A 27,481-nucleotide genomic window follows, 5' to 3' on the forward strand; every position below is an offset into this window, starting at 1 on the left:
GCTGGTGTTCGCATTTAAAGGGGCATCTTTAAATCTGTTAAAATATGACCTTAACTTCAAAGAAACCACCACTCAGCTGTAAAGTAAGAATGTGCGACATTTCTCATATCTTCACATTACTTCCGACATATCGTGCCACACAACCTTCTATGTAATCCAGTCATGACTGGCAAACACTCGCATTACATATGCAATGTTGAGTCAAGTGTTTAAATATACGGTACGTATCTTCAAGGTTTTACTAAGTTCACAATAAACTGAAAGTGGAAACAGAACAGGGAAAAACTGCAGTGGACCTAACTTGCTGTTAAAGCCACACAGTGTTATCTTCAATCAGGCAGCTTTAAGTATACGTTAGAGCTAAAACATTGTATTCATTCTTTCTCTCCCACTCTCTAGTTTCAGTGAGCCATTTCTGATGTATTGGGGACATTTTGACATTTAAACCCGACTGCCCTGTGCATTCCATCTCTGGCTTCTTTACATTATACGTCTGCCCTCACAACATTTGGAGACAGGGAACAACCCAAATACCACTTTTGCAAATGATTACACTCGATTACACAACTTGTTTGAAACAGCTGGCGTTATTTGCATGTGTTTCCCAGGCACTGTTTGGCAGTGTAATCACATTCACACGTCGCTCTTTTTTAACTTCCCCAAAGAACGTCACAAACAGGGAAACCTCGCTGCAATGCAAACGCGACCACGGTGCATGTGGAAGGGGGAGAATCCCTTGGATATACGAGTATATTGCAATCTCTGTGATGGCCCCCACATGGCTGCTTCATGTAAAGTGTCTGGATTTCCCCGGAGCTTGTACACTGACCTACAATTGATCATTTATAATAGAGATTTTGGCAGGATTTGATTCCTGCACACCTCTGTACAATGGGATTTTGCACTTTTCCCACTAGATTCTGTGAAATAAAGATAACCCTGCTGTTGAATCAAACATTACATGATTATGTTTATCATGGCAAAATGTTTATTATTATTATGGGCATGTAAATGCATGCTGCATGTTAATCCTTCATAGTAAATTAAGAAAAGGAAAACTTTCAAGTGCCATTTGTAACATGAATCAAAAATATTCATTTACATTCATGACAACAACCAACATCTGTAGAAAAGCTACACGTGAAAGCAGTGCAGTTATAAATATGCTCTTTCTCCAAGACAAGAGCAAACATGTCTGGCCTTTACATCGGGAATGTCATCGTTTACTTTGATTAAACAGCAGCAGTGCATTTACTTTCACCAGGCTGCAAGCAACTTTCATGTAATACTCCAAACAATGTGTACATGTTCAGACCATTTAAACAGATTTTCTTCTTTTGCAGCCTCTAAAATTGAAACAGTCCAGTGTTGAAGTTTAAAATCCAGTGTTCTGTCAGTACTTGTTGATCCCAAATATCCGTACTCCATGAAACTGAGGCAGCTTTGGGAGGAGGACGCTAAGGAGCGAGCACGTGTTGATGAGGAAATGCGTAGGATCGTATTTTGTGTAGAAACTTGCAAGAATATATCTGTAAAGAAAGAGAGTGAGAGAAAGAAAGCATCAGCATCAACATGAATTCTTCAGGATTATAACACACACACAAATACATGATAAAACAAAAGTACATGACACACAGAAAGTTCAGGCTGAGAATATTTGGCCTTAGCTTTTCAGTTTTTGGCCAACCTCAATCCCAGAAACTCATATTCATCACAACAATTTTAAACAAAATTACAAATCTAAAAACAAAAAGAAAAAAATTCTAACAAACTTCTGGAACCAAAGCCAAAAGAATTATCATTGGATTCAACCTATAAAAGGGGATCATACAAGTTTAACCTCTACTATAAAAATCATATAATATATATATATATATTTAATATATATGTTTTAAAAAAAACTGCATTTATTATAAATGACCTCTCATGCCCCATCGTCCATGCCTTCACAGCCCACACTTTGGGAATCACCGGCCTACGTCTATCACCTCAGACCTTTTCCTCTTAGTTTCACTGAACCTCAGTAGCGGTGGTTAGCATGAATGAATACATGCAAATTGCTTTTCCCGAGCGTCCCTAACTATGGTTTTGAAATCCAAAAGGAAAAAAAACAAAAACAAAAAAAACAGTCACAGAATAAAACAGGGGATTTAACAGTGAGTTGACAGATTTGTTTGCTTTCACTTGCTTTCACTACCATCCCTGCTGGCTTACTAATTTGCTCAGCTGCAGTCAAAATTATATTGAAACTGGTGTACTTTTTTACTTTTACTCTTTGGAGAACTATTAAACTGCCAAATCTTTTATTTATTATAAAAGCAGACTACTTTTTAATTTAATTACTTTACACAAACACATGTAGGACTCATGTTGGCTAAAGAACATAGCAAAGTTTAACTTTCTATCCACTGATAAGGGCAACGGGTAATTCTTGGGGTAGCCAGTCGCTATTTGGGCTGATATTTCTGTTTCTGTCGGCTGATCACTGTTAACAAATCCTTTAAAAAGCGGTTAAAAGCCTAAATTGTTGTCAAATAACATACAGCAGTTATGCAACCTTTACATGTTAAATTACTCATCCTAATGAAAGTGAAACTGTAAGCTATCTGTGACGTTCTGTTGTGAACAGTGTATGTACTTACAGAACAATTGGTGAGATGGTAAGAAATTTGCGTGAAGATGTGAACTGGACGCCGTAATCCATCTGTTCCCAGTGTGTGAGCAGACGGGCTTTGCCTTGGTCTGGTGTTTCAAAGGGAGTGCCCTTCACTGTGTGCAGAAACAGGTACATCACCTGCAGAGGAGACATAACAACAGTCATCTACAAACATTATCAGGGGGAAGAAGAAGTAATACTCCATGCAAGTTCAAGTGCAACGACGAATCAAGGAGACATTTCAGTCACTGCCCGGAGAGCTGATGTTTTCATTAACCCTGGAAGTGACCCAACAAATTTTCCCAGCTCTGACATGTAAGAGCAGTATTGTGGAGAGCAAAATTACCTCCCCCAGGTGCAAACCACACTGAAGGTATAAACCGTGGGAAAAGAAAAACAACATACATTTTGTCTGATGTGCACTGCAAAACTGGTGGTTTTTTTGGTTTTGTTTTTTAAAGAACAGCGCTTCCCTGAGATATTAAAACAACAACTAATACACTTTCAACAACAGCAGCAATTCAGCTGGTTTTTAGATTTTCAATCATACTGATGTAAAGCCAAAATGATTCTGAAACAATTGCCAATGTTCGCTAATTTTTAGTCACTGGAACTGAAAATGATGCTGTACATTGGTTGGCTCCAGTTTTAAATGATATGTTACCAGCTTGCCTCTTAGACCAAATTATTATTCTTAAACTATTCATCTAAAGTTGATGAAGTTGGGCTCTTATACAGATTTCAAATGTGACATTGAAATTTGACCCTTCAACTTCCACTCTGACCTTAGATTTGACCTTTCTAGTAGCAGGAAATCTAATGCCACACAGTAAAGTTACATGTTTTCTTAAAGCATATTAAAATATTAGATATAAAATATCTCACAAGTAATTTTTTTAGTTTTCTTTCACAATATGCTGTATAAAGTACTGTAAATAATGGAAATTGTACCAGCGAAATGCATGTAAACTTAGTACTAAGTAAATACTTTCTTTTATTGATCCCCTTCACTCTTAACCCTGTAATGCAGAGTGCATCACATTTGAATTCTTTCGTATCTCTTTATCCATCACACATCATCAGTGTGATGGATAATCCTACAGGGATCGGAAAATGCCAGGTGTAGTAAAAAAATATCCAAATTAAAACTCATAATGCACATTTTTATTCAGCTTTGTTTTAAATTCTCAGAAGAATCAATAAAGACTCCAGTTTCAAAACGATTGAATATTCTGGCAAGTACTTAATGGTTCGGGCTTTACAGCGATAAATAATTTGGTTTTGTTGCGGAAACATCCACAAACTATGTATAAAAATTGCAACAATTCCTAAACAGTTAATGCAGTTTTCTGGAACCCCAGAAAGTCTGCACTTCAATCACTGTTTGAGTTCAAATCCACTGTGATGGTGTACAGAGAAAACTACAAAAACTGAGTCTTAACTCAACAAATTATGGACATAACTGTATTAATATATAAAACTATAAACAGATGAGAAGACATAAGCTTACAATTTATAAGTAAAACTCATCTAAGCAGCAAATTGGTGAAAATTAAAAAAAACAAAACAACTGTACATGATTTGAATTTAGCATATCAAAATCAAAAATTTTTTATCTCTGAAGCAGACGACTTCTGATAAACTGTTTAGCACTGTTATGAACAACCAAGATCATGGTACTTCACAAAGTTGTACTTTTCTCATTAACTCTGGACACCAGCACGCTTTACTGATATTGGGGGAGGGAGGTGTTAAGGAAAGTAGTGCTGTGTGCTGATCTGCAGATTAAATGCAAATGAAAGCGTGACCACAATTTCAGTTTCTTTTCACCTGAAAACAGATAAACCGATATTTTACGACACATACGCACCCTACAGTAAAACAGACAATGCCACCTTTCAGCATGTAAAATGGAATAACATCCCAGGATCACGCAATATTGTTAGGCGGGGGTGCCACACAAAAACATGTCAGCACAAGTCATGATAAAACTGAAGAAAAGCTGATTAAATATGCAAGTGTCCACTGTCTTTGACGTCATATACCAAAAGGTTTTACTGTCATCTATTTGTCAGTTTAGTGTAATAGCATTGTTTAATAATTTGATGTTTTTATGATCTCACAAAATATAGAAGCTAAATTATGAATTAATCAGATTAGATTCTGATATTATCTGTATCTATACCTGTCACCTGCTAGACTACAAATACTAGCAACTGCCAGTGATAACGCTCAGACTCCTAGTACACAACTATTGTATCAATTTAAAAATCCTATGTCGACTTGTCCCACAGTTATCAGTCGTGTCCAAATTCATGGGCTGCATTTGTAGGCCGATTACATCACAGCGACGCGACGAAGGCTGTCCAAAGTCGTACACTCCTCCGAATGCAACCGACAAATGCGTCCTCCTTTTCCCTGAATTTAAAGGATGGGTCAGGTGTATCCTTCGTGGCCCATCATATCCCAGAATTCATTGCGCAGCCAATTCCAGTTATAAAACAATGGCGGCCACTAAGTTTTTAATATTACTCTTATTACTCTGGGTCACAAAATAAATGTTTAACATATTTTCAGGCGAGAATGTGGGTCTGTAAACTTCAAATATCTGCTCAGTTTATCAAGACATCGCATATTTGCAAAAGTGCTCTGACGTTTTCGGAGACGTCTGTTATCCACCAGCTCGATAGCTAGCCGGGAGCTCGAGGGTCACTAGAGCCGCCGAGAGCAGCAAACTCCCGGCAGATCATTTTTCAGATTATCGCGGTCTTTCGCTACTCAGGTTAAACGTAATATATAAGTCACTTAGATAACCTAAAAATTTTCTTGTTTGGCTTTTTTCAGTGTTTTATTTGTTCGTGAGTAAATCGGTTTGGCTGAGATTAAAGTTATTAGGTTACATAAAATAAAACTTTATTAATCCCCCGGGTGGGTTCCTCCTTGGTTTTCACACAGCTGAATAAACGTCAAACCAAAAACTGATTAAACAGAAGTGTGAGATAGTCGAGAATTTACACCAGTGTCCTGTTATATTTTAGATAGCAAGGAGCAGACGGCTGAGTTTATTAAACTCCACCGAGACAGCGGCGACACAAATCTGAAGGCTAGACCGTCCAATTTCACAGCCGTTTACTTCCGGCCTACCCAACCTTCTGACGACCTCGCCCACGTAGACCGCGAAGGGCGAGTCCTCAGGAGGATGCAGCCCATGAATTTGGACACGACCATCATGTTCAGAAGACTCTCAGAAAACTTGACCTCTGACCTGTAGGTTGAGGTCCCTGAGATCTGAACTTGTCAGAGATTTTTAGTAGCTACACCATCAATTTGAAGCTCTCGTGTCCACGCTGCCTGCCCATCCGGAAGCCCATCAACCTTTTACGGCTGAAAGGTAAAAACTGAAACTAAGTGTGGAAAAAGATTTTAGTTAACTGAAATAAAAACTGAAACTAGGCTCATGAAAAAAAGAAAAATGAACTGATGAACTGCATGAAAATGTTCATTTCTACACAGCACAGCTGTTTAGGCTTTACTGACCAGATTGTGGATGACGTTAGTTAGTGTCCAGACCAGCGGGACAGTGAAGAAAGGGATGCTGAGCAGGACGATGTGTAAGACGACAGTGAGCAACAGATAGGTAAGCCATATCCCTCTGCTGTTCATCACCCGTGTGTTGGGGTTTACCTCGCTGTGAGCGACGCCCACATTCATCTAGAAAAGGAAAGAAAATGTAAATGGAAAAAAACCAAACAAAAACCCACATGCTTCAGAAGCACTCAAATGTAAACATTTGACCCCACAGAGTTCCAGCTTCGAGACGTAAGCAAGCAGAAACTTGGACAATTTAAACAGTAGTAATTTTATAACAGTGGCTAATTTCAGTTGCTTTTTGTTTTGTTGCTGTATTGCGAATCATCTTTTTACGTTGCGTTTTATTATTTTATTTAAATTTTCATTCATTTATCTCCTTTATTATATTTTACAGAACTTTTTTCTCTTAGGTCATTTTTATATTTTTGAGCTCATCATATTGTATTTATTTTTTTCAGCTAGTCTATTTATGCTATTTTATTATAGATTTTGTTTAATGGTTTGGCTTGTGTAACACAGGAATTTCCAGATATTTGGGATACCTAATGTAAATCTTATCTTCACATCAACATGCCTATTAGCAACAAAGGTATCTGTTTATGCAACAAAAGCTTCAAAAAGCTTTACATTACAGCAGTGACTACAACCTTTGCACGCAAGCTCAGTACATTGTTTGTTCCTGAGTTTTGCTTGCTGTACCTTTCATATAGACAACAATAACGTCAAGATCTTGATCTGCTCTGCAGCTAAAAGGACGTTAAATCAGTGAATAATACTTTTAATTTATTCTGGGCCATTCCATGAAAAAAAACCAACAACAATCCCATGTGACCTGTCAGAATCAGCTGGTTTTTTTTCTTCATTTTGTACAATCACTTTAGTACATTTCGTGCAAAATGTTACTTTCATACTATCAACATTTTCCAAGTTACAGCAGCATGAAGTATGCTAAGTAGGGAGAGAGATGAAATCCTTATTTTAATTCAAATTATTTTTGTATATTTTATAACTTCTTCAATATAAGAGATAAAATTACACACCAATTAAAAAGTACAAAATGTTTACCCTCCCACTATGTCCTCTATGACCTCCAAGGGTCTGTGACTGTTTTAAATGCTTTCATAATATGCTTAGATTATTTTAGAAAGATATTTTGCTGATTTTGAGGAGGTAAGGAGTGGGTCCATATTTTTTCATGGAAATGTTTTCTGTCATGTTAGCTACTCATTTCATTCATATAAAAAGAAGCAGGGCTATCAAACTAATTTTAGTTCATCAGTGCAGGACTGTGCAAACTGTATGTGACGTAATCTTGCAAATATAGCGCTTATAATGTGGGAAAATCCCCCACACAATTAACTGAATCTAATAATATTAAGCCCAGTCAACTTCATACAGGTAACAAGTAGGGCTGTTTGATATAACGATATATATCGGATGATGATATACAAACGTCTATGTTTCATTTTACGCTATCGTTTGTTTCGTGGTATTGCAAAATAAACTGTTTACGGCAATATTTTTTCACCGTTTTGATGGTCCCTGTAGTGGCTATATTAATTTCTTAAAGTTCTCTCTTTCTCTTATATTTAATATAACCACACTACAGACGGACAAGCGCCTGTTTTTATGCCTTGTGGTTAGCAACAACGACAGTAACACCATCGCGTGTCCGCTTGTTTATGTTCCACATAAACCTTTCACAATAAAGCTCAAGATCCTGTTGAGACTTTTCAAAATAAACTGAATCACGTGAAAGAGCAGATTATTTACGGATGAGAAGTAAAAAAGAGCCGACAGGTGCTAAAAAATAAACCTTAGACTCAAACGTTAGAACAGGCTTTTCCCCGCAGCACGCTGTGTAATAAATACTCACAAAGAAAACGGCGGCCGTTACAACTTATGTCTAAAAATATATCGTTTCATGCATATGTTAAAACACTCGACTCCAGGTACATGACGCGCAGCTGGAAACACTTCACGCAAGTCGAGCTGCCCGAGATTCACAGAATTTACAGAAAATGTTACATTTTTGTGATTTATATCGTTATCGGACGATAGAATTCTTATATCGGGATATGAGATTTTGGTCATATTGCACAGCCCTAACTGTGGTCACATACAGGTAACAAGTATAAACTTTTCAATTAGAAGTTACTTATGGCATCGAAGAACAAGAACAGCCTAATAATGTGTAAAGAAGCTTATCTGCTTATCTTATTAACACTTTTTTTCTCCCTGCCTTTGAAGAGATGCTCTGTGAAATTATTTTGTTTTAGTGGACACTCATTAATTATTTCCTTTTACTGGAAGTAAGCTAACTCACTTACAGTAGCACTGGTAAAAAAAAGTTTTTCGGTCATCTCAGAGAAGCCAATATCTCAACAATGACTCAAATCCACAAGCTTCAGGTTATCGGTTATCTGTTGAAACCTCTGAAATCAGTCTTTTTCAGGTTGTATTATATCTAGAACTGGCTATAACCCACCAAAGTGTAGAAATCCCCCCTGTGGGAGGCATTTAATTGGGGGAAGTCCCTCTTTCTTGAAGTCTAAATTTCAAGCAGTGGTTTATGGCCCCTATACAGCCCAATCTGATCTGAAACAAGATAGACCACTACAAACAAATTACACATTCATCATCATCCAAATGTTCCTCTTTGTTTAAGCTGTAAAAAGTCCTGAAAATGCTCACATTATATGAACTATTCACATACAAAAACCCTTCACTTGGTTTCACTTTATTCATGTACCATTCACTTTATTAGGCACACCTTTCGAATACTGGTTGGACCCCTTTCACCTTCAGAACTGCCTTAATTCTTTGTGGCTTAATTTCAGCATGGTGCTAGAAAATATTCCTCAAAGACCTGAGTTCATACCGACGTGATGCTTCCTGCAGTTGCTGCAGATTTGTCAGGTGCATATCCATGATGTTAATCTCCATTTTTACCACATCCCAAAGCTGGTGTTTGCATTGAGATCTGGTGACTCTGGAGGCCATTTGAACTTTGTCGTGTTCAAAAAAAAACAAAAAACAAAACAGTTGGAGATTCTTTTCAGCTTTTCTGGAAGCAGCTATCAGAGGAGGGGTACATTCTCTTTTGCTTATGTCATTTAAATGATGCTCTGTTACAGCGACCCTGAGAGGTCGAATGCAACACAACATAATAAAAGATCAGCAAATAGAGAAATTCTACGCAAGCACAGAAAAAGCACTGGAATTCAATCTCGCAATTGTTCTGTCATTTTGTCTTCCCCAAAACACTTGTGTTTTACAAGTTGGATTTTTTTTGGTTTCAATTTCTGTTGTGCTTTATTCAACCTTTGTGTTTTTGTGTGCTTTTGCAGCATTTTGCTATTCACTGGTGTTTTTTAGGTTGCAGTGCATCTGACCTGTCAGAGCCACCATATCAGTTGGCACAAATTAACCGAAATGTGGCATGAAAACACCCCCACACCAAAACACCAGCAACACCTCTCTGTGTTTAATTATTCGTTATTATTAATCCCCTGCTCTCTTCCACAGCGTGTCTTTGTCTGTTTTCCTGCGTGTTGTGGATTCAGAGGTGCTTTTCTGGATGTAGTAACTTGTTTTTTAAGTTATTGTTGCCTTCCTAACAGTTCAAACTGTTCTCCACTGACCTGTAGTATCAGCCAACCTGGCTGATGTCTGGCTCAAATTCAAGTTCAGATGTGACAAATTATTAATAACCTGCTATACAATGTTTTCTGGTAGGAAAAAAACAAACCCCCAAAACTTTCCATCTTCTACAAAGCCAGCTAAATGGCTCGTTAACATGCTTCTAGCATATTCAGACTTTCAAACCTGAGCAATGTTTGAACATGAATCTCTCAAAAATTTTAAAGATAGAAGTAAAAAATGTTCACTAGCCTCTTTTACCATCAAACTGAATGTAATTACTGATTGTAATTTTTTGTACAAGAATAAGTGCTGCAAGAATTCTAATAAAACTGCTCAATCCACAATGACAGTTGAATGAAAGTAGCATTGTCTTCATTTCTGTGACCTTTTTTATGCTAAAAAGTTTTATTTTGCATTATTGCGAAATTCAACTGCATACCATTCAGAGGTTCTCACTAGTTAATTTTTGCAAAGTGATTTTTGATTCATGTAGGACTTTGCAGGACTACTTGATATTTAAATGTATTTTATCAAATCAGAGATCTTAATTCAAGGTAACAGAGGCGAGTGAGCATTTCAAACCTTTGTCTTATTTTTTATATATATCCATGTTCAAACACTGCCTTAGATCTCAATCTCAAATCGGAGCTGATTTAACAAAGAAATATTACAAAAAAAGTGACGATTTGAGATGGAATAACCCTACTTTGACATTTCAGTCAAGTGTATCAATTTGCCTTTTGTTTATAATCTCGTTAACTTCCAGTTAGTTTCCAGAGTGGGCTTTCTTGTGCAACTTTCGCGTTAATCTTTTTTCTTTTCTTTTCTTTTTCTTTTCTTTTTTTTTTTTTTAAACATGCTCTGCAGGGGCATTTAAAATTTAAATTAAAGAAGTTCAGAGTATATGTCACATTGCAAACACAGCACTTTGTTGGTGCAGATGTCTCAAAGTCATGCAGGCATGACAGTTTCAAATGCACACAATCCCCAAAACCTCAACTAGCATGATGAGGGTTTGGAAAAAAAGCGCTGGGGGGGAAAAAAAAACACTTAATACGAATTTTGTTTTGGTGGCCAAAATACACGCTTCCTCTCAAGTAGATGCACCAAAGGCTTATCGTGCTAGATGTGGTCAACGTAAGCAGCATGATGAGGCTTTGGGAAAAAGTGCTGGGGGGGAAAATGACTTATTATGAATTTTGTTTCGCTGCCAAAATACACGCTTCCTCTCAAAGTAGATGCAACAAAGCACATGCACCAAAGCCTTATCATGCTAGATGTGGTCAACATAACTAGCATGTTGAGGTTATGGGAAAAATGACTCCACCCGACTGAGTTCTTCTGGTTACCAAAACACACGCTTCCTCTTTTAGCCGTCCCCAACATCAGTGGGCCAACATTCAGTCGTCTCACCGCAATTTTCAGACTCCTTAGACTCGAACAGTGTTAAATATACCACAAGAACAACACAGACAACCTTTCAGAAAATGCTCAGACTTTTCGAGTATATTATTTAACTAAATACGAGTCACGTGACGTTCGCGGGCTAGCTAACAGCCGCTACCTACAGGTTGACAAGCTAACACCAGTTTAAATGTACTTTAATTACAATTAATCGTTTCACACGATACGTAAGCACTGAGGACGTAAACCGATTCCGTCGTGCGGTGAGTAACAAATCTAGCTCGTGTGGTATTTCTAGATTTAAAGCGCTACATTTCACCGGAGAAAACTTTACCTTCCTGTGTTGTCGTAGCTCACCAGGAAATTCCTTGTTTTGTCTTCTTAACCCCGCCTTCGCTTGAGCTGGACTGGTTCCTCTGTCAAAACTCCAGCCTGTCTTTAACAACGGCAGGTAAACAGGTGAAAGGGGAAAACTGTGAGAGGTACACTAAAGATCAGCTGTCCAAGAAATTCCCGAGATGCCCCAGTAAATGTGTTGGCCACAATTTAGTGCTACTGTTAATTCCCATATAACTACCTAGATATCAGGGTGGCTGCAGGCATGCAGAAGCTTTCAGATCATCTTTCAGGAACGCACATGGACAAAAAAACAAACAAAAAACAAACAAAAAACCCCTTTATACACTTACTCGCTGGGCACTTCATTAGGTACAACTGTTCCACTGCTTCTTAACACATCAATGTAATTAAGAATCACGGCAGCAACGGCGTTATTTGAGCATGTAGAAATGGTCAAGACGACCAGAGCGCCAAAATTCAGAAAAAAGGTAAGGTAACAGACTTTGATGTGGTGCCAAACAGGCTTGTGTATTTCCAGAGCTGCTGATCTACTGGAATTATCACACACAAGCATCTCAAGGGTTTATAGAGAATGGTCTGAAAAACAGAAAGTATCCAGTGAGCAGCAGCTCTGTGGGTAAATTCCTTCTTGATGCCAGAAGTTATAGGATAGCGGTCAGGCTCCTTTAAGCTGAGAGGAAGGTAACAGTGACTCAAATAACCACTTTGTCATCTTACACAGTTTTGTGGTTTTTGAGCTTTCACATTCTGTTTGTTATTAAATATCTTCAGTTGGTTTCTTAAGTTTGCCTTCCTATAATTATTCTGAATTATTATTATGCCTTTTATTGCCTATTATCGGAGAGCATTTGTTTTCTCTTTTGTAAGTTGAGTTTGTGAATTATATACTCGTGCAGTTTGATTTGCCATCTTGTTTTTTTCCCCCATGGTAGCAGTTTGTTAGTGTTGTATTCCTTCTTGTAGTTTATCCTGCCTCCCTTGTGTTCCCTGTATATAGTTAAGATCCCTGTATCCATTTTCCTGTTTAACTTTGATAGTCATGATTTTTTTGTGCCTTGTGTTCAGTTTGACCTTCTTGTCTTGTGTAATTAGTTTTAGCCGTATCTTGTTGCTCTCCAGCATCCACTTTCCTTGATTTCCTTGTGTTTACTTTTGTCTCAGTTTCTTCTCATGTCATACTGTTTGTCAGTTTCCCTCGTGACTCTTTTTCTTTTTGTTTAGGGATCTTGTTACCTGCTGCCTGCTGGACACTGGCTTGCCAAAATTGGATGATGAAAGATTGGAAAAGGTTTTCAGATGGATTGGAGGGGTCAAAAATAGGGTAAATAACTTAAACCTATGAGCAGTTCAGGGTGGTGGTAATGTAATGGTGTGGGGGATATTTTGTTGTTACACTTTGGGCTCCTTAGTACAAGATGAGCATCATTTAAACACACTCTGAATCAGTAGTGTTGCTGACCATGTTCACCCCTTTATCACCATAGTGTACCCATCTTCTGATGGCTGCTTCCAGCAGGATTCACTGCATGGAAATTGCCTCCACAGTCACCAGAACTCAGGCCAGTAGAGCATCTTTGGAATGTGGTGAAATAAAAGGTTTTCACATCATGGATATGCGGCCAATAAATCTGCAACAACTACATTAAGCTATCCTGTCACTATGGATTAAAATCTGTAAATGTTTCCAGGAACTTTTTGAATCTCAGTCACAAAGACGGCAGCTCTGAAGGCAAAAGGGGCTCTGACTCAGTACTAGCAAGGTGTACTAATAAAGTATGTAGTGAGTTTGTATGCACTAATCTAAATATTCAGCACAATATCCTCTGCAGATTAACAATAACTCTCACACTAACAATCAACAAATGGGGTGAATTTAGGGAACATAAGATTGAAAAGCACAGTAATACTAGGTTTGGTTTTCTTGTCCGATGATTGATAGTGGAATGTTTTTGTTAAGCCACTAGAGTCACTATAATGTTCTCATCAGTGTGACATGACATGTTGTAGTGGTTAAGGATCAAAGAGGAAGTTGACTTTGAAAAGCAGAGGAAAATGACACAAGCTAGTTTTAATCAAATATATTACATAAGTGATTATAGTGAACATGATGAAACCAGTAAATTTTCTTCTTATCATCATCTCTATCTTAGGAACATGATATTAGATCATCCAAACCAAGTAATTATCACCCGTGCAATAGAAAAGTATTCAACAGACTCTATATCAGTGGGTCTTCATATGTGCCGACACCAGATCAACAACAAAAGGTTCATGAACTGGTTGAATGTTGTCAGATGAGATATTCTAACCCTCTTTTCAGGATTCATGCTAACTACAGCCATATTGGACCAACGTTACAATAAAATAATAACACTTGCTGGTGTAGTGAATAACACATTTGCTAGAAATCCCCAGGGGGTCACAAGCTAGCTTCTGGGCCAAGAAAGCAGCCAAAAGTACCTTCTCTCATTTATCAAATAAACAATATACAGGCAAAATACGAGCCAAAGGACCATGTCGATGTGACCCACTGCATCTTAAAAGGAACACCAAACAACCTCTAAAACAACAACAAGAATAGAATTCAATTTCTAGTGCATATCAGAAAATCTGTAAGAAGTAGCCTTCTTTTATTATTCGTTTAATTTTATTTATTTATTTTTGAAATAATGCATCATGCCCATTGCAACTTCAGTTATTAGCATGTTGATTGGCCATTTCTCAGGTGGTTTTATAAGGTAATAATCTTTCCCCCATTCTGGGTTGGACAGGACACATATGATAACAGTGGGTCTTTCTAAAGTGAGGATGGAAGCCATGACATGACAAATACCTAGTCACACATCTATTGGTAAGAGCGTTGTTTTTACAGTAAAGAAATGAAAGTTGAGTTCAAATTCATAATGATAAAAACATGATTACATGAACTATTATGACCAAAAAACTATAAACTAAGTATGAACGGAACTGTACAAAAAAGTACTTAACCTAGTGTAAGCCAATGATAAATATCTGCTGTTCAAACCACCCAGATGTTTCCAAAAAAGTTTTTGGCTTAGGTTACACGTTCAGAATATGATATGATCATGTCCTTCTGAGACCCAGTCTATTCATTATGTCCTCTGTAGTGGACAAAAGAGTTAAACCGAAAGATTTCCTCAGTTCTCAGGAGGACATGATATGACCTTTTCACATCAAATAGATGAGGGTAATTCCATCTCAGTTCATCGTGTTTAATAAAAAAATTCCCTCCTCACAGCTTGTCAAAATATTGAAAAAAAGGGGGGGAAAAGTACATTTAATATGAATTGTAAAACAAAATAAACAAAAAGAAATAGGAAAAAAATGGAAGGTTTCCTGGCTTTATTAATGTGGAATCTTGGGAATGTAGCTAAAGTTACTGCAGCATGATTGATGGAAGTCCCTAAGATATTTGGATGTTTGGTCTTTGAAGGTAGATTTGGATGCCTGTAGAAATCATAATTTAGTATGTGTGGGAATAATATTTAATAGACAATTCATGTATGGCAGCCAAAGATTATAACAAATTATATCATTTCTAAAATTCACAGATTTTAAGATAAAAGACCTAAATTATAACCAATGATTTTTGTTTACTAGGCAAGAAGGCTAGCTCTGATACTAAGGCTTCAAATATTAATTCTAACAATATGTAAAGTATTTCCAATATATAATTTTTAATCAGTAATATTTTCATCAACAGTGCTCGGTAATTCAGTTTATTTATTTTTTAAGGGAAACTATAGTCGGTACACAAACAACTTTTTTCCCTTTCAAGAAATCATCGACTGAATGCAATCGTCAGGTGTCATCAAAATTCACTTGACTTCCTTCAAATAAGTCATCCTCTTTAATACATTTATATATTTTTGTTTTGTGTTGTAATAGCAGGACGTTAAAATCTGTCCAAATCACCCTTAACCTGGATCCGGTCTTTTATCAGTTCCCAGAGTCAGAACCAGACACGGAGAAGCTGCATTCAGCTTTTATGCTCCTTATATCTGGAACAAACTCCCAGAAAGCCTCAGATCAGCTGAAACACTCAGTTTATTTAAATCCAGGTTGAAGACTCACCTATTCTCAGCTGCATTTGAATAAAGCACCAAATCCACACTTTTAAGCTTAAATTTCAAAACTTACACTAACTACTGATTTTATCTACTGTTCTGATTCTATCTGTTTTGATTTTATATACTGTTTTGTTTGTTTGTTTGTTTGTTAAGTGGGTTTAGAGCTCTGGGTAGCTCCCCAACTGGGTCTAGACTGGGTCTAGAGAGTATTTTAAATTCAGGGAATTTAAAATAGAAAGTAGCTCGTCCACAGAAGGACTGGTAGCTCCCCTTACGATAAGGGTTCAGATTGCGCGAACAGGTGTGAAATGTGTGTGTTTAGTTAGTTTGTTTGTTTGCTTGTTTTAATCAATTTTAAATCATGCTTTTTATTTGTTTTTGTTTCTAATGTCTCTGTAAAGCACTTTGAATCACCTTGTTGTTGAATTGTGCTATACAAATAAATTTGCCTTGCCTTGCCTTGCCTTAATTAACCCCAAATTCTTATTTATTGTTTTACATAAATATTTACTTTTAGTGCTGTTTAGGAACACAGTGAAACTGAATTTTAAATATTCATAGCTGACAGTGTTTTATGCAGTAAAACTAAACCGCTCTGCCAGCAGATGAAATATTAGTCTAGTGTAAAAGTATTATGAAGCTAGTATTGGAAATTACTTTAAAACTATGACTAGGTAACCTTTGTATTCCTCTTTTCTACTATAGAGATGAATAATATAATCATGTTTTCTACAAACGGGTCTTGCAGCTCAGTATGTTTTCCATTTGTAACTCTGAGCTATATCTTTGTCTATTTTTTTGTACAAAGCCACCAGTGAACTACAGAATTATACTGTTAGCTTCTATGGTATCGTGGGCATTGATTAATTTTGCCATGAAATTAAAAATAATACATAAATGGAGTGAACTGACATTCATAGTCTTTTCTAGACTTTCTGACTACCCAGAATGCTTTATACTGTAGTATGAAGTGGCCACATTTAACCATGTAGTCATACATTCATTTGATTATACCGTACTTTGTTCTACACATTATGCACTTTATTTACCTCACATCCAGTTAGCCTCACATGAATGGACTGTGTAGGAAGACTGGACTACCTGAAAGGAACCTTGTGAATTCACAGGAAGGTCCCAGCTACTTTGATGTTCTTAGTTCACAGACTTATTGTTTTTTAATCCTTGAAAACAGGATGTCTTCACTTGGAGGATCTGAATTTATTCTGTGAAGAGCAATTGCTCAGTTGAGTCATGCAAATGGCCTGTTTTGATTCTCTGTTCCTTCTGAGCAGATACTTCAGTTTCAGTCCGGCTGTGAATGCACAGCACTCACTTGAGAAAGGAAGTGGTATTTTTTCCCTAAGACCATCAAGTTTATGCTGATAAATCGAGAGTTAAACTCGATATCTATTTCACTTTGACATCTTGTTAAGTTGCATTTGTTTTCTTAGTATCAAGTTTGTGAATTTGTTTAACAGTCACAGGTGTCGAACTCCAGGCCTCAGTGGCCGGTGTCCTGCAGGTTTTAGATGTGTCTTTGATCCAACACAGCTGATTTAAATGGCTAAATTACCTCCTCAAAATGTCTTGTAGTTCTCCAGAGACCTGGTAATAAACTAATCATTTGATTCACGTGTATTGACCCAGGGTGTTATCTAAAACCTGCAGGACACCGTCCCTCGAGGCCTGGAGTTTGACACCCCTTGTTCTTCTTTATACTGCAACTCTGTAATGAGTCTCTATGTGCAACGTTACTGGCCAACTCCCTTTCCAAACAGTGTGTATTCTCTCTTTGATAAGAGACTCCTTAGCTTAAAAATAAAGAAATGGCTTTTTGCTAAATGGAGAGCAAGGGGAAGCAGTCATCACTAACCTGCATTTTTGGTTTGAGCAGTCAAAAGGGCAAATGCTTTGACTCTTATAGCATTTATGTTATATTATAAATATAGTGAGAAAGAGAAATATGCTCATCAGCTGAACCCAGACAACACTGATTGTACAACTGATGATTGATTGTAAGACTGTCTGCAGTGACGGTCTTACAATCATCAGTTGATTCACCATGAGCTTGATTCACAGGCGCAAGCAGTCATAATCATCTTGACACATAAAAGGATAATTATTATTAGTATTATTATTAGTATTATTTTTACACAACACAGCTGCAAAAAAAGCTCTGGAAGTAAGCCAGTCACCTGACCATCCTTTTCTCTATTTAATCATTTATTTTTGTTTTTACATAAACATCAGTTTCAGGTCTCTAATAGATGCATATTTTTTATTTCATTTCCTTTAGTCAAGCTTTGTGATTCAATGCATGCCCCTTCCACAGTAAGCAAACAGTTGGGTGAGTCGATCAGTTGGAGCGTATTTTTTGTGCCAGAGCCCCGTGACTTATTAATCCCACCAAGCTTCAAAAAACATAATTTTGCATAATGAGTACTTCTGATGATTCCAGTTGATATAGCCTATTAAGATTTTATTTATTGAATGCAGAACTCATAAAATGGGCTTATATTATGATTTATTAATCTCTTTTACTTTGTGAAAACTGAGTTAGCCATTGGGTAAACTCCAGTGCAGTCCTATTATAAAGCTGAAGTAAAGTAAACAGAGAATCTCTTTGTAGCTGCTGTTGATGCATTGTGATTTCAGAATGCTCAGAGCAGTAAAGTGTTTAAGTATAAGTGTGGCAATTCATTCTTAATTTAACAAGCTTGATTTTATGGAAATGGGAATACCTCTTAGGAGGGAAATAAGTAAGCCTATGCCAGTGTGAACAAAGTCAGAAGTACTGTTTGCTATTCTGTCACACTGAGGAGACTCCTCTTCAGTAGCACGAGAGCTGTGTAAAAAAGGAGAAAAAGAAAGTGATGTCGTTACTGAACTGGCTGAATGTCTTGGATATTCTGAAAAACTTAAGCTTGCTGCGTCAGACATTTTTCTTTAGGGAAATTTAATATTTACCTCTGAGTCTTTTATTTGCCCTTATTAAACAATAGTTGAATTGTCCACACAGAATTTGTCTGATCATCTGCAGCAGTTGATGGGTTATAATCACTTAGTACTTAACAATGAGCTGTAAACTCAAGTGTGGAAATTCAACCTTGATTTGATGAGTCTGATGGTGCAGTAAGGGAAGCGTCTTGGAGAGCGGGAATGAGTAGAATGATTGAAGAGAAATAAAGCAGAAGTGCTGTTACCTGTTATGTCACTCTGATGTGGTTGCTTCCCAGCATTGTGTGAAAACAATTAAAAAGCACAAATCATGTTATTCCTAATGACCACTGACTGAATGTTCAGGGTGTTCTGACAAACTTTTTTGAGTGGAAAATGTATATTTATCAGTATATTTTAGGGGATGATGTAAATGAGAAGTCATAGAGGGGCTCAGAATAAGAGAATTTCTATCCAAAAGCAAGCAGCTCTAAGGAACCTCTTCTTTGGTCTAGACTGAAATTTTGTAAAGACATTTATTGTCCTCAAAGAAATATGGATCAAATAACTAACAGCGGCGCTGGCTTGAATACTGAAGCCAGAGCTAAGGTGACCAGATGTCCTTCTCTAAGTGTCCCATATTTGGATGACCATGCACTTTTCTAAAGTCTGGCTTCCACCCAATGGTTGTGAAGGGAAGGATTTTTATTGCAGTAAAATGAAGGTTAGCCTCTCTAATGCTATGCCCATCGGTGAAAATTACAAGTCAACAGAAAGTCACAAACTTGGCAGATTTTGTTGAATATGATGGAAAGCACTGAAAGGAAAATGAAGCACCAAGAAATATACTGAGAAATGGAGGTTTTGTCATTTTCTGCTAGAATTATTTTTCAGTTTCACACAGAGGGGGGAAATGTTTGTTTCATAATTGGCCAAATTGTCAGATATGGCTCCATACCTCCTCCAAGGTATGTCAGTCTGTGCATGCATCTTTACTGAATCCCAGTGACTTTTATCATTTGAGACCACAAAAAACCCCTCAGTTTTCTTTTATTCTTATTGTATTAACATAGTAAAAAAGAGTAGGAAAGGTCAACACAGTCAAATATAATATGTATCTGACTACCTCCCAGCACTGTTAATGTGTCTGAGTTTGTCCAAGTCAAACACCATATTTAGGACAGGCAGAAACCCCCAACCCCCCCAAGAAACAAACAAACAAAAACAAACTACTACTACTTATATTTACAGGTGGCCACATCATGGTCTCTGCTGCAATGTGTGGCCAAACTGTTCACATATATGCTAACAATTACCACTTGGAGATTTTCTGTTTTGGCTGCAGTGTTTATCTCCTTCTGACTCACTACATCACTGCACTCAAACCACTTCCCCCTTCCAACTCAGACTTGGCTTTCCCTTGCCAAGTCTGAGTTGGCCATCCCTAGTCATTTTCCCTTACTCTTCGCAAAAATCATTTTGACCTATGCTGTGTCTCTCACTTGGTATCTACACCTGAGTTCACCTGGTTATTGTCCCTCTAACAGTAAAAGGGGGGGGGGGGGGGGGGGGTAGTGCTGGAGGATCCTGAGGATATTGTTTCCCGGTAGCATGTGCATGTTGTTAAATAAATAAAAAAAAAAAAGAGAAGTGATGTCATTGCTATTGACCACACGATTACCGTACACTATGTTCTGATGAATTTAAGCGTCACACTTTTTTCACACAATTAAACAAGAAGCACTCTGAGAGCACAAATATCCGCCAACACAGGTCCCTTTCTGGGCAGTATTTACTTTTATAGTAGTAAATGAATTATTGTATTATGGACATGTTCATTTTGTTTTCTTTGTTCTTTTTACATATACTTTAAGGAGTTTGTAGTGCAGTAAAAAGAAGCACACAGTAGAAGCTTTTGTTATTTGCTCTGTTGAAACCTATTTTAATATACCTGACATAATTTTGAGTATATTTATTTGTTATTTTTGTGGATATAGTAAATGTGTAGCATTAATTTTAATGTTTAGTAAAATTTGCTTACATTTTTAGTAAATATCAGGTGAATAAAGTTTTTGATCACAAATTCATTTTGTTTTTTTAATATATCTGTATATATTGGCAAAAAAGTCTTACAATATATTTTGTTTTCAAATCTTTGACAAATAAATAAATTAAGCTGACCTTGAAATTCTCAGTGAATGTAAGCCAAATTTGAATGGATTGTTGAAACCCCACTCTCCAAAAGTTGATTCATGTGGACGTAGCGTTTTCAGTGGCAGAAATGTTTCATCACTCATCCAAGTGACTTCTTCAGTCTCAGCTGACTGCAGGTTTCCCCAAATCTTAAAAACAGTACATTCGCATAGTGACTGAAACCAGCCCACTGAAGGAACAATGGGCTGGGTGGTCAGTTCCTTCATCATGATTATGCAAATTCTCATGACCACTGATCAACAACCACTGACCAAACCACATTTTCTATAGTGCCATTATCAATCATATTATTAAATGGCAATGGGTGGCTGCATGTGGTAATGAGGATTTCTATGTCTCTGATCTCTTAGATGACATGTTTGCCTCATTTGACCAAGGTGAATTTCTCCCAAGGGAGACAATAAAGGCTAATCTAAGAATCCTCTGATTGACCAATCGACATAATCATAAACCAGGGGTCCCCAATCCTAGTCCGCGAGGGCCGGTGTCCCTGCAGGTTTTAGATCTCACCCTGGGTCAACACACCTGAATCACATGATTAGTTCATTACCAGGCCTCTGAAGAACTTCAAGACATGTTGAGAAGGTAATTTATCCATTTAAATCAGCTGTGATGGATCAAGGACACATCTAAAACCTGCAGGGACACCGGCCCTCGTGGACTGGGATTGGGGACCCCTGTCATAAACGACGAGCGTTTCAGAATCAGGGACACTGAACAGCTTAAGTGTTTGCAACATAATAGAGCACACTCACAGTATGGACAAAAAAAGAAAAAAAGTGGATCATGAGCTGCTGTTTTGACAGCTGCTGTTTGAATTTAAATAAATAAAAAAAGACTGTACAATATGTTCCAGTATGGTCAAACATCTTTACACAGCCATCTAGTTTTTTTGTTTTGTTTTTGTTTTGTTTTTCAGCAGTAATTCTATTGATTAACTTGAGCTGTCCTTTCCAAAGGTGGGAAGGAATAACTGAAAATCTTCAGTTTCTGCAAAATAACAGACTCAAACAGTTGCTGTTTTGATACTGGTGCACAAAAGCAAAAAACAAAAACAAAACAAAACATTTTGAGTCACATTGGCAGCTCTTCAATCCAGACTGAAATTTTTAACATTTACATTTTAGATTTTTATCATAAAGCAATGGACTTAGGGGGAGAGAAGACAGGAGTTAATAATATGCATGATGAATGAGGGGAAAAGGAAAGAAATGCTCAGTGCATCACTGGAAGTTCCCCAGTCTGTAAGCTTTATCAAAAGGAAAAGCTTGCATTATTGTATATAAATCATGTGATTACATCTGATTGCCATGAGTATATTGTGTCGTATTTGGTGATCTTTTCATTTTGCAATCTAATTGGTTCAAGATTTTTTTAAAGGAAATAATTTTGACCTAATCCCTTCAATACACCGCCCAGGATTTTTTTAAATTATCATAACCGTAATTACAAAATCTCTCGAGTGACTAATCGTAACATTTCTGAACTTCCTGATTGCATCACAAATCCTCTGCAGAGTAAACGTCACGTCACGTCTCATACAATAAACCATGCAGGTGATTTAAAAAAAAAAAAAAAAAAAAAAAAAAAAACTGATCCTACCCACAGACATCAAAAGCATCCATTGCTGATTAGTGTAGCACCTTAAATGCTGTATGTGGGTTCACATCTGTTATTTTTCTTTGTGTGTTATATTTGACGTGATTACTTATTGAACATTTTTCAGTTTTTGCAAATGTGCTCAATAGGTAAATAATTTCCTCATGTGCTCCGAGAGCCAGGAAAATAAGTTGTGCTCTCCAGCAGTGGATGGAAACTGTAGAGTATGGAGTTTCGAACTCACAAAGAGTGCAGGTGGGTGGGACACGAGGGAGGCGGAATAATTTCAGGATATCAAACCACTCACAGTAGGAGAGACTTCCTTGTTGAGCAGCCTATAGTGCCTTTACGCTCATTAATACTTCCTCTTCCCCTTAAAAACGTGTCACATTCTCTCTCTTTTCCCCTTTCTTTGAATTACCGCTGTACATGCGTTGCATCATCTGAATGCAAACAAACAGGTCTGAGCAGAGGCGTTGACTGGGAGGAAATATGCAGGAAGTAGTGCAGCAGGAATGTTTTAGGAAAGCACAGCTTCCTTTTAGCACCATAACATTATTATTCAAAATTATTCAATGAGAAGAGGGATACCTCAGCGTAGGTAACTTCATAAATTTCCTGAATGAGTAAGCATTTATTGTGATCGTTTGGGCAAAAAGAACAATCGCCATAGGATAAATAATATATATCTAAATAAATTTAAGGGTCAAAACACGTTATCATGCGTAGCAGTTTTTATTATAATAAATATTGTATACAGTTTGAATGAAAAATACAGTGGTGAATACATTAAGTATTCATTGATTATTATGAATAAAAACAATAAATACAATAAATAAAAACTTTAATAAATATATCAAACCTTTCGGAAAGATCATTAAAATCGATAAATTATTAACTACAGAAAACTGCACTACAAACTGCGATCACTGTGATCAATTTAAAAGATGCTCAATACATTGAGTATTTAAAATACTGTGAGGTTCTACATGCATTTCTGAGTCGTTCCGTCTGTGTGGTGAGCCGGATCTCCAACTGAAAGGACGCGAGCGGTGAAGATGGAGAAGGAGAAGAGTCTGTCCAGAATGTAGTGACACAGATACGGCTTCTCCCACTCCGGAATTGTTACTTCTCCGACGGCTAGATCCTGCAGAATCAGACAGATCAGCAAGCATGCTGTATCAGTGCTGTTGTCAAAAGCAAATACTTTGATGACCAAACTTACCACTGCTCCCCATTCTCCCTTCGAATCAGCGCACTTCGTCACGTCAGTGTGCAGCTTATTTATCACTGGCACCACCTGGCTGGCAAACTCTGAGCACCTTTCAAATTCAGAAATCCTCCTCACCAGACTTCTGTAACGGTCAAGGACTTTGATGATCTTCCCAAAGCATGGCTAAGGACGAAGAATAGACAAAAAGGATTAGAAATCGCACCTAATCAGATAACATATCGTATTTTGAAGTCACAGATTTATGTCAATATCAGTTCAATTAAATTCATGTCACAGTTTATAATTCTTATAGGTGATATTACCAGAGATTCCTGTTTGAGGGTCCCAGGATCACACATGTCTTTTGAGTTCATCCACACAAGTAAGGTGCTAAATTGTATCTCTTCCCTCGTAACTAATCCCTTTCGTGCCTGCAGAACATTTGGAAACAGTCGGTATGAGCACATCGTGGTACAATGTAATGTATCTCCTGTGAGAAAACCTTTCATACTTTAAAACTAGACTTTTTAAATTTGTTTATTGCTTTGGCATCGTCTAAGCATGCGTTTGAGTGAGCAAAACATATTCCAAATGCGCAGTAAAAAGTTTGTTTTCCCCTCCACTAGTGGTTAAAAAGGAGAAATTAAGAAATAGCTTGGGGAAAAAATTGAACAACTCACCTCCAGAGATACATTTCTAGCAATTTTATTAAGTTCCAGCGAACTGGTCTGTACGTCAACGCAGGATTCTTGATGCCCGGCTGGAGCAGCAGACGCGGTGGAAAAAAACATTAAAGAGAGAACAGCAAAAGTAAAAGAGTGCGCCATGGTTAGTTAGTTGTCTCCTGCTGTGAGATCCTTTCTGTGAGAGAGGTGCTGGGACCTTAAATATCGTCTGTTAAAAAGAACTCGCCCCGTCTGAGTGTGATTTGAGAATGAGAGCGCGAGGGATGCTTTTAACTTGTGACTCAATGCAGGGTTTCCCAAGGGCTTCCCTCTCAGGTGTGAGCCAATTAACTACGCAACAGGAAGACAGGAAACGCATTAGGTAATTCAGGTCGAATTCATTGGAAGAATGCGAAACTCCGATCATAACAATGATATTCGTCGGCTTGCAAAATCCACGTCTTTCCCTTTTTTAATTATTGAGTTGCTCTAATTACACATCATATGAAATTAGTCAGCGCCACCACAGTTTCATGCTTTACTGTTTGTGATAAGGCTACAAGCGAAAAAGGCCAACTCGCTTAAACATTTTCTAATCAAAGTTTCACATCGGGGCACAGTCATGCCGTTACCCTCAAAGGGAAAACTGCATTCACCGGTCACTTAACTGGGGACGCCTCACTCGTACCAGCCTTGTGCCTGCTGAAAGTGATTTGCGATTTTGTTGTTTCTAATATCTTTGCTCATGTTAATAAATGCCATGTATATATGTTAAATATATATGTTATATATAAAATAAAGAAGTTACCTGTTTTACAATACCTACTTTTTAGGTTTATGATCAACCAAGCCTTTTTGGGCACATAAAATATCTTTATATGAATTCCATATTGCCGCCCTCTTGGCAGGATCTCTCTTGAAAGAAGTATTTTAACATCAATTTCACTTTTTACCAGATAAATAAAAACAATATGTAAAACTAACTAGCTGGTGATAGGAATGTTCTTTTTGATTAAAAATGGCTTGATATCATTCATGAGAGATGTGTTTGGCATTTGTTTGACAGGTTATAGGACAACAACGTCATTTTTATTTTTATTTGCAGACTGTCACTCTTTGGCACAAGACCTGGTTGAGCCCTCCGTTGTGTGCCTTAAGCACAGTCTTAATTCTTCGTGTCAAACCTCAAGATGAAGGTGACATTTATCAGAGATTGTGGTTCATATCGGCATGATAGCATCAAATAGTTGTTGCGGCTGCTTAACCACGATGTGATTCTCCATCATCCCGAATCTCGACTTAGATCTGGTGGCTGTGGAGGCCATTTGAGTACAGTGAACTCACTGTCATGTTTCAGATAAGGCTGCTGCCATCAGCTATCAGAAGATGGGTACACGGTTAGCAAAAATACTCGGGTCGGCAGGCTGTGGGCTTTAAACCATGACGCTAAAGAGCCCAAGATGTCCCGCGCCGTATACAATACAATGAAAGAAAGACAAAATAAAAAATCCAGGTTAGCAACAATGTTATTCAGTCTGACAATGTTCATGTCTTCCCCTTTATGGGTCGCTTTAATCGTGTAATATCAAATCATTCACAATGACCACATTTTTCACTTATTATGTGCGAAAGATTACAAGGAAAAAGACACCAACTAAAGTCTTTCTAATCAAAGTTTCACATCTGGCGAGGAAGTGAGAGTAACCTTTGTATTTCAGAGCGATAACGAGGTGAGTTCTTATTGGGCAAACTTTCCGTTTGTGTCCATGATCTGCCCCTCTTCACTACCAGAGAAAAACCAAATAGTCTGTTTTTTTTCTGAGAAAGAAAAAGTTCAGGGAAGACATAAGATATACACTTCCTTTATCTTTCCCATTTCTGTTCAACGTTATTGCGAAAACACACAAACACTAATGATTTGGTCCTGCTATTACATTTACTGACCATCTATGTGTTTATTTGTCAATTAAAAAGCTTTGGTTAGAGACTTTATTTCAGATTAGCAGAAAAATGCATTAAGCTCCTACCTCTGTCAAATAGCTCATCCTCAGCTGATAGGATAAACACATATATGGCGTTTTTGTCCAATCAAGAAAGATTAACACGACAGAGGATCCGAAAATTGCGGGTCAACCATCTCTTTCACACACTCTCTGTTGCTTTGATGTTCTCGCTGCTATGGGAGATTTCCCCCTGAACAACGTCAACATACGCTGCTATGTAAACCCCTGGATCACGCACAGTCCCACTTCTGTGTGTCCTAGTTGTTGCTGGGATTAATCACTTCTAACTTGTGGCTGCGCAGTTAAACCACGCGATGCTATAGGCACTCACTGTGACACGACCAGGGGGAGAATATAAACTGAAACCAAGCTGATTAAACTTATGATATAGGGGAAATAAACAAGAGTGTGTTGGTGTAATCAAGGCGACCGTTATCATTATTATTATTATTATTATTATTATTATTATTATTATTATTACTTTTAACTGTAGGGGGAGGGAGAGGACATGCCAGAAAAGGTTTGAGAACCACTCAAAAATACGGCAAAGACATGACCAATAAAAGCATAAACGTTATAGCTCCTCACTTTAGGCTTGTGAGAAAACCATATTATGCACATAATTCTTATCACACTTTGTCCAGGAATAAAAGTCCAGAAAAAGCTCCTGCTCAGGTCGTTTATAGTCGGTTTGTGCTGTTATCAAATGGTGCAGTCCTCTTTGTTATTTTCAGTAGCAGCGAACAATTACTTTTATTATCCACACTAAATATTTCGTTTAGAAATAATTTGTATGGCAATAATTATTTATTAGAAAATATTGGAACACATCCGGTAGGTGCAGGTGTTTTACCAAGGCAGTAATCCAAGATTCAAAGATATTTAGTTTAATATGATTTTTTTTAAACAAAGAAAGAAAGAAAATCGGAGGGAGTTCTTGCATTTCACAGAGTTTGCAAGTGATGGATCATAAACTCGTACTTCCACAGTTTATCGACACATGCAGGTGAAACACCACGGATACCTTTCTGTAAAAAAGAAGAGCCATCATGGTTCCATCATAACAGTTTATATTAACTGCCACATTTGATTATTTCTGCGCC

General features: G+C 37.4%; 2 protein-coding genes and 1 long non-coding RNA gene across 3 annotated transcripts; 1 reads left to right on the top strand and 2 right to left on the bottom strand.

Moving 5' to 3' along the window:
- Positions 1-965: 965 nt before the first annotated feature.
- ormdl2 (ORMDL sphingolipid biosynthesis regulator 2) lies at positions 966-11,804 on the bottom strand. The gene is made up of 4 exons (XM_082518786.1): positions 11,631-11,804; positions 6,194-6,367; positions 2,643-2,794; positions 966-1,529 (listed from the first exon to the last, which is right to left on the bottom strand). Exons 2-4 carry the CDS (start codon positions 6,365-6,367, stop codon positions 1,394-1,396), a joined length of 462 nt encoding a protein of 153 aa, XP_082374912.1. The 5' UTR covers positions 11,631-11,804; the 3' UTR covers positions 966-1,393.
- Positions 6,627-16,521, top strand: LOC309697124. The gene is made up of 3 exons (XR_014273757.1): positions 6,627-11,559; positions 12,878-12,977; positions 13,141-16,521. It is a non-coding gene; the product is annotated as an uncharacterized lncRNA (long non-coding RNA).
- Positions 16,522-23,194: 6,673 nt separating this feature from the next.
- LOC309696267 (uncharacterized protein) lies at positions 23,195-24,698 on the bottom strand. The gene is made up of 4 exons (XM_082517419.1): positions 24,391-24,698; positions 24,034-24,141; positions 23,723-23,893; positions 23,195-23,644 (listed from the first exon to the last, which is right to left on the bottom strand). Exons 1-4 carry the CDS (start codon positions 24,535-24,537, stop codon positions 23,483-23,485), a joined length of 588 nt encoding a protein of 195 aa, XP_082373545.1. The 5' UTR covers positions 24,538-24,698; the 3' UTR covers positions 23,195-23,482.
- Positions 24,699-27,481: the final 2,783 nt, after the last annotated feature.

This window comes from Aulonocara stuartgranti (genome assembly GCF_965226115.1).
Source record: "Aulonocara stuartgranti genome assembly, chromosome: 20".
NCBI lineage: Eukaryota > Metazoa > Chordata > Actinopteri > Cichliformes > Cichlidae > Aulonocara > Aulonocara stuartgranti.

Bases quoted from the DNA above. Each gene is read 5' to 3' on its own strand.
- ormdl2 (XM_082518786.1), bottom strand. From the start codon at position 6,367: ATGAATGTGGGCGTCGCTCACAGCGAGGTAAACCCCAACACACGGGTG. The intron at 2,795-6,193 runs GTCAGTAAAGCC...TCTCCTCTGCAG, and splicing joins CTAACGTCATCCACAATCTG to GTGATGTACCTGTTTCTGCA. The intron at 1,530-2,642 runs GTAAGTACATAC...CTTTCTTTACAG, and splicing joins ACCATCTCACCAATTGTTCT to ATATATTCTTGCAAGTTTCT.
- LOC309696267 (XM_082517419.1), bottom strand. From the start codon at position 24,537: ATGGCGCACTCTTTTACTTTTGCTGTTCTCTCTTTAATGTTTTTTTCC. The intron at 24,142-24,390 runs GTGAGTTGTTCA...AATGTTCTGCAG, and splicing joins CTAGAAATGTATCTCTGGAG to GCACGAAAGGGATTAGTTAC. The intron at 23,645-23,722 runs GTAAGTTTGGTC...CTGATTCTGCAG, and splicing joins AGGGAGAATGGGGAGCAGTG to GATCTAGCCGTCGGAGAAGT.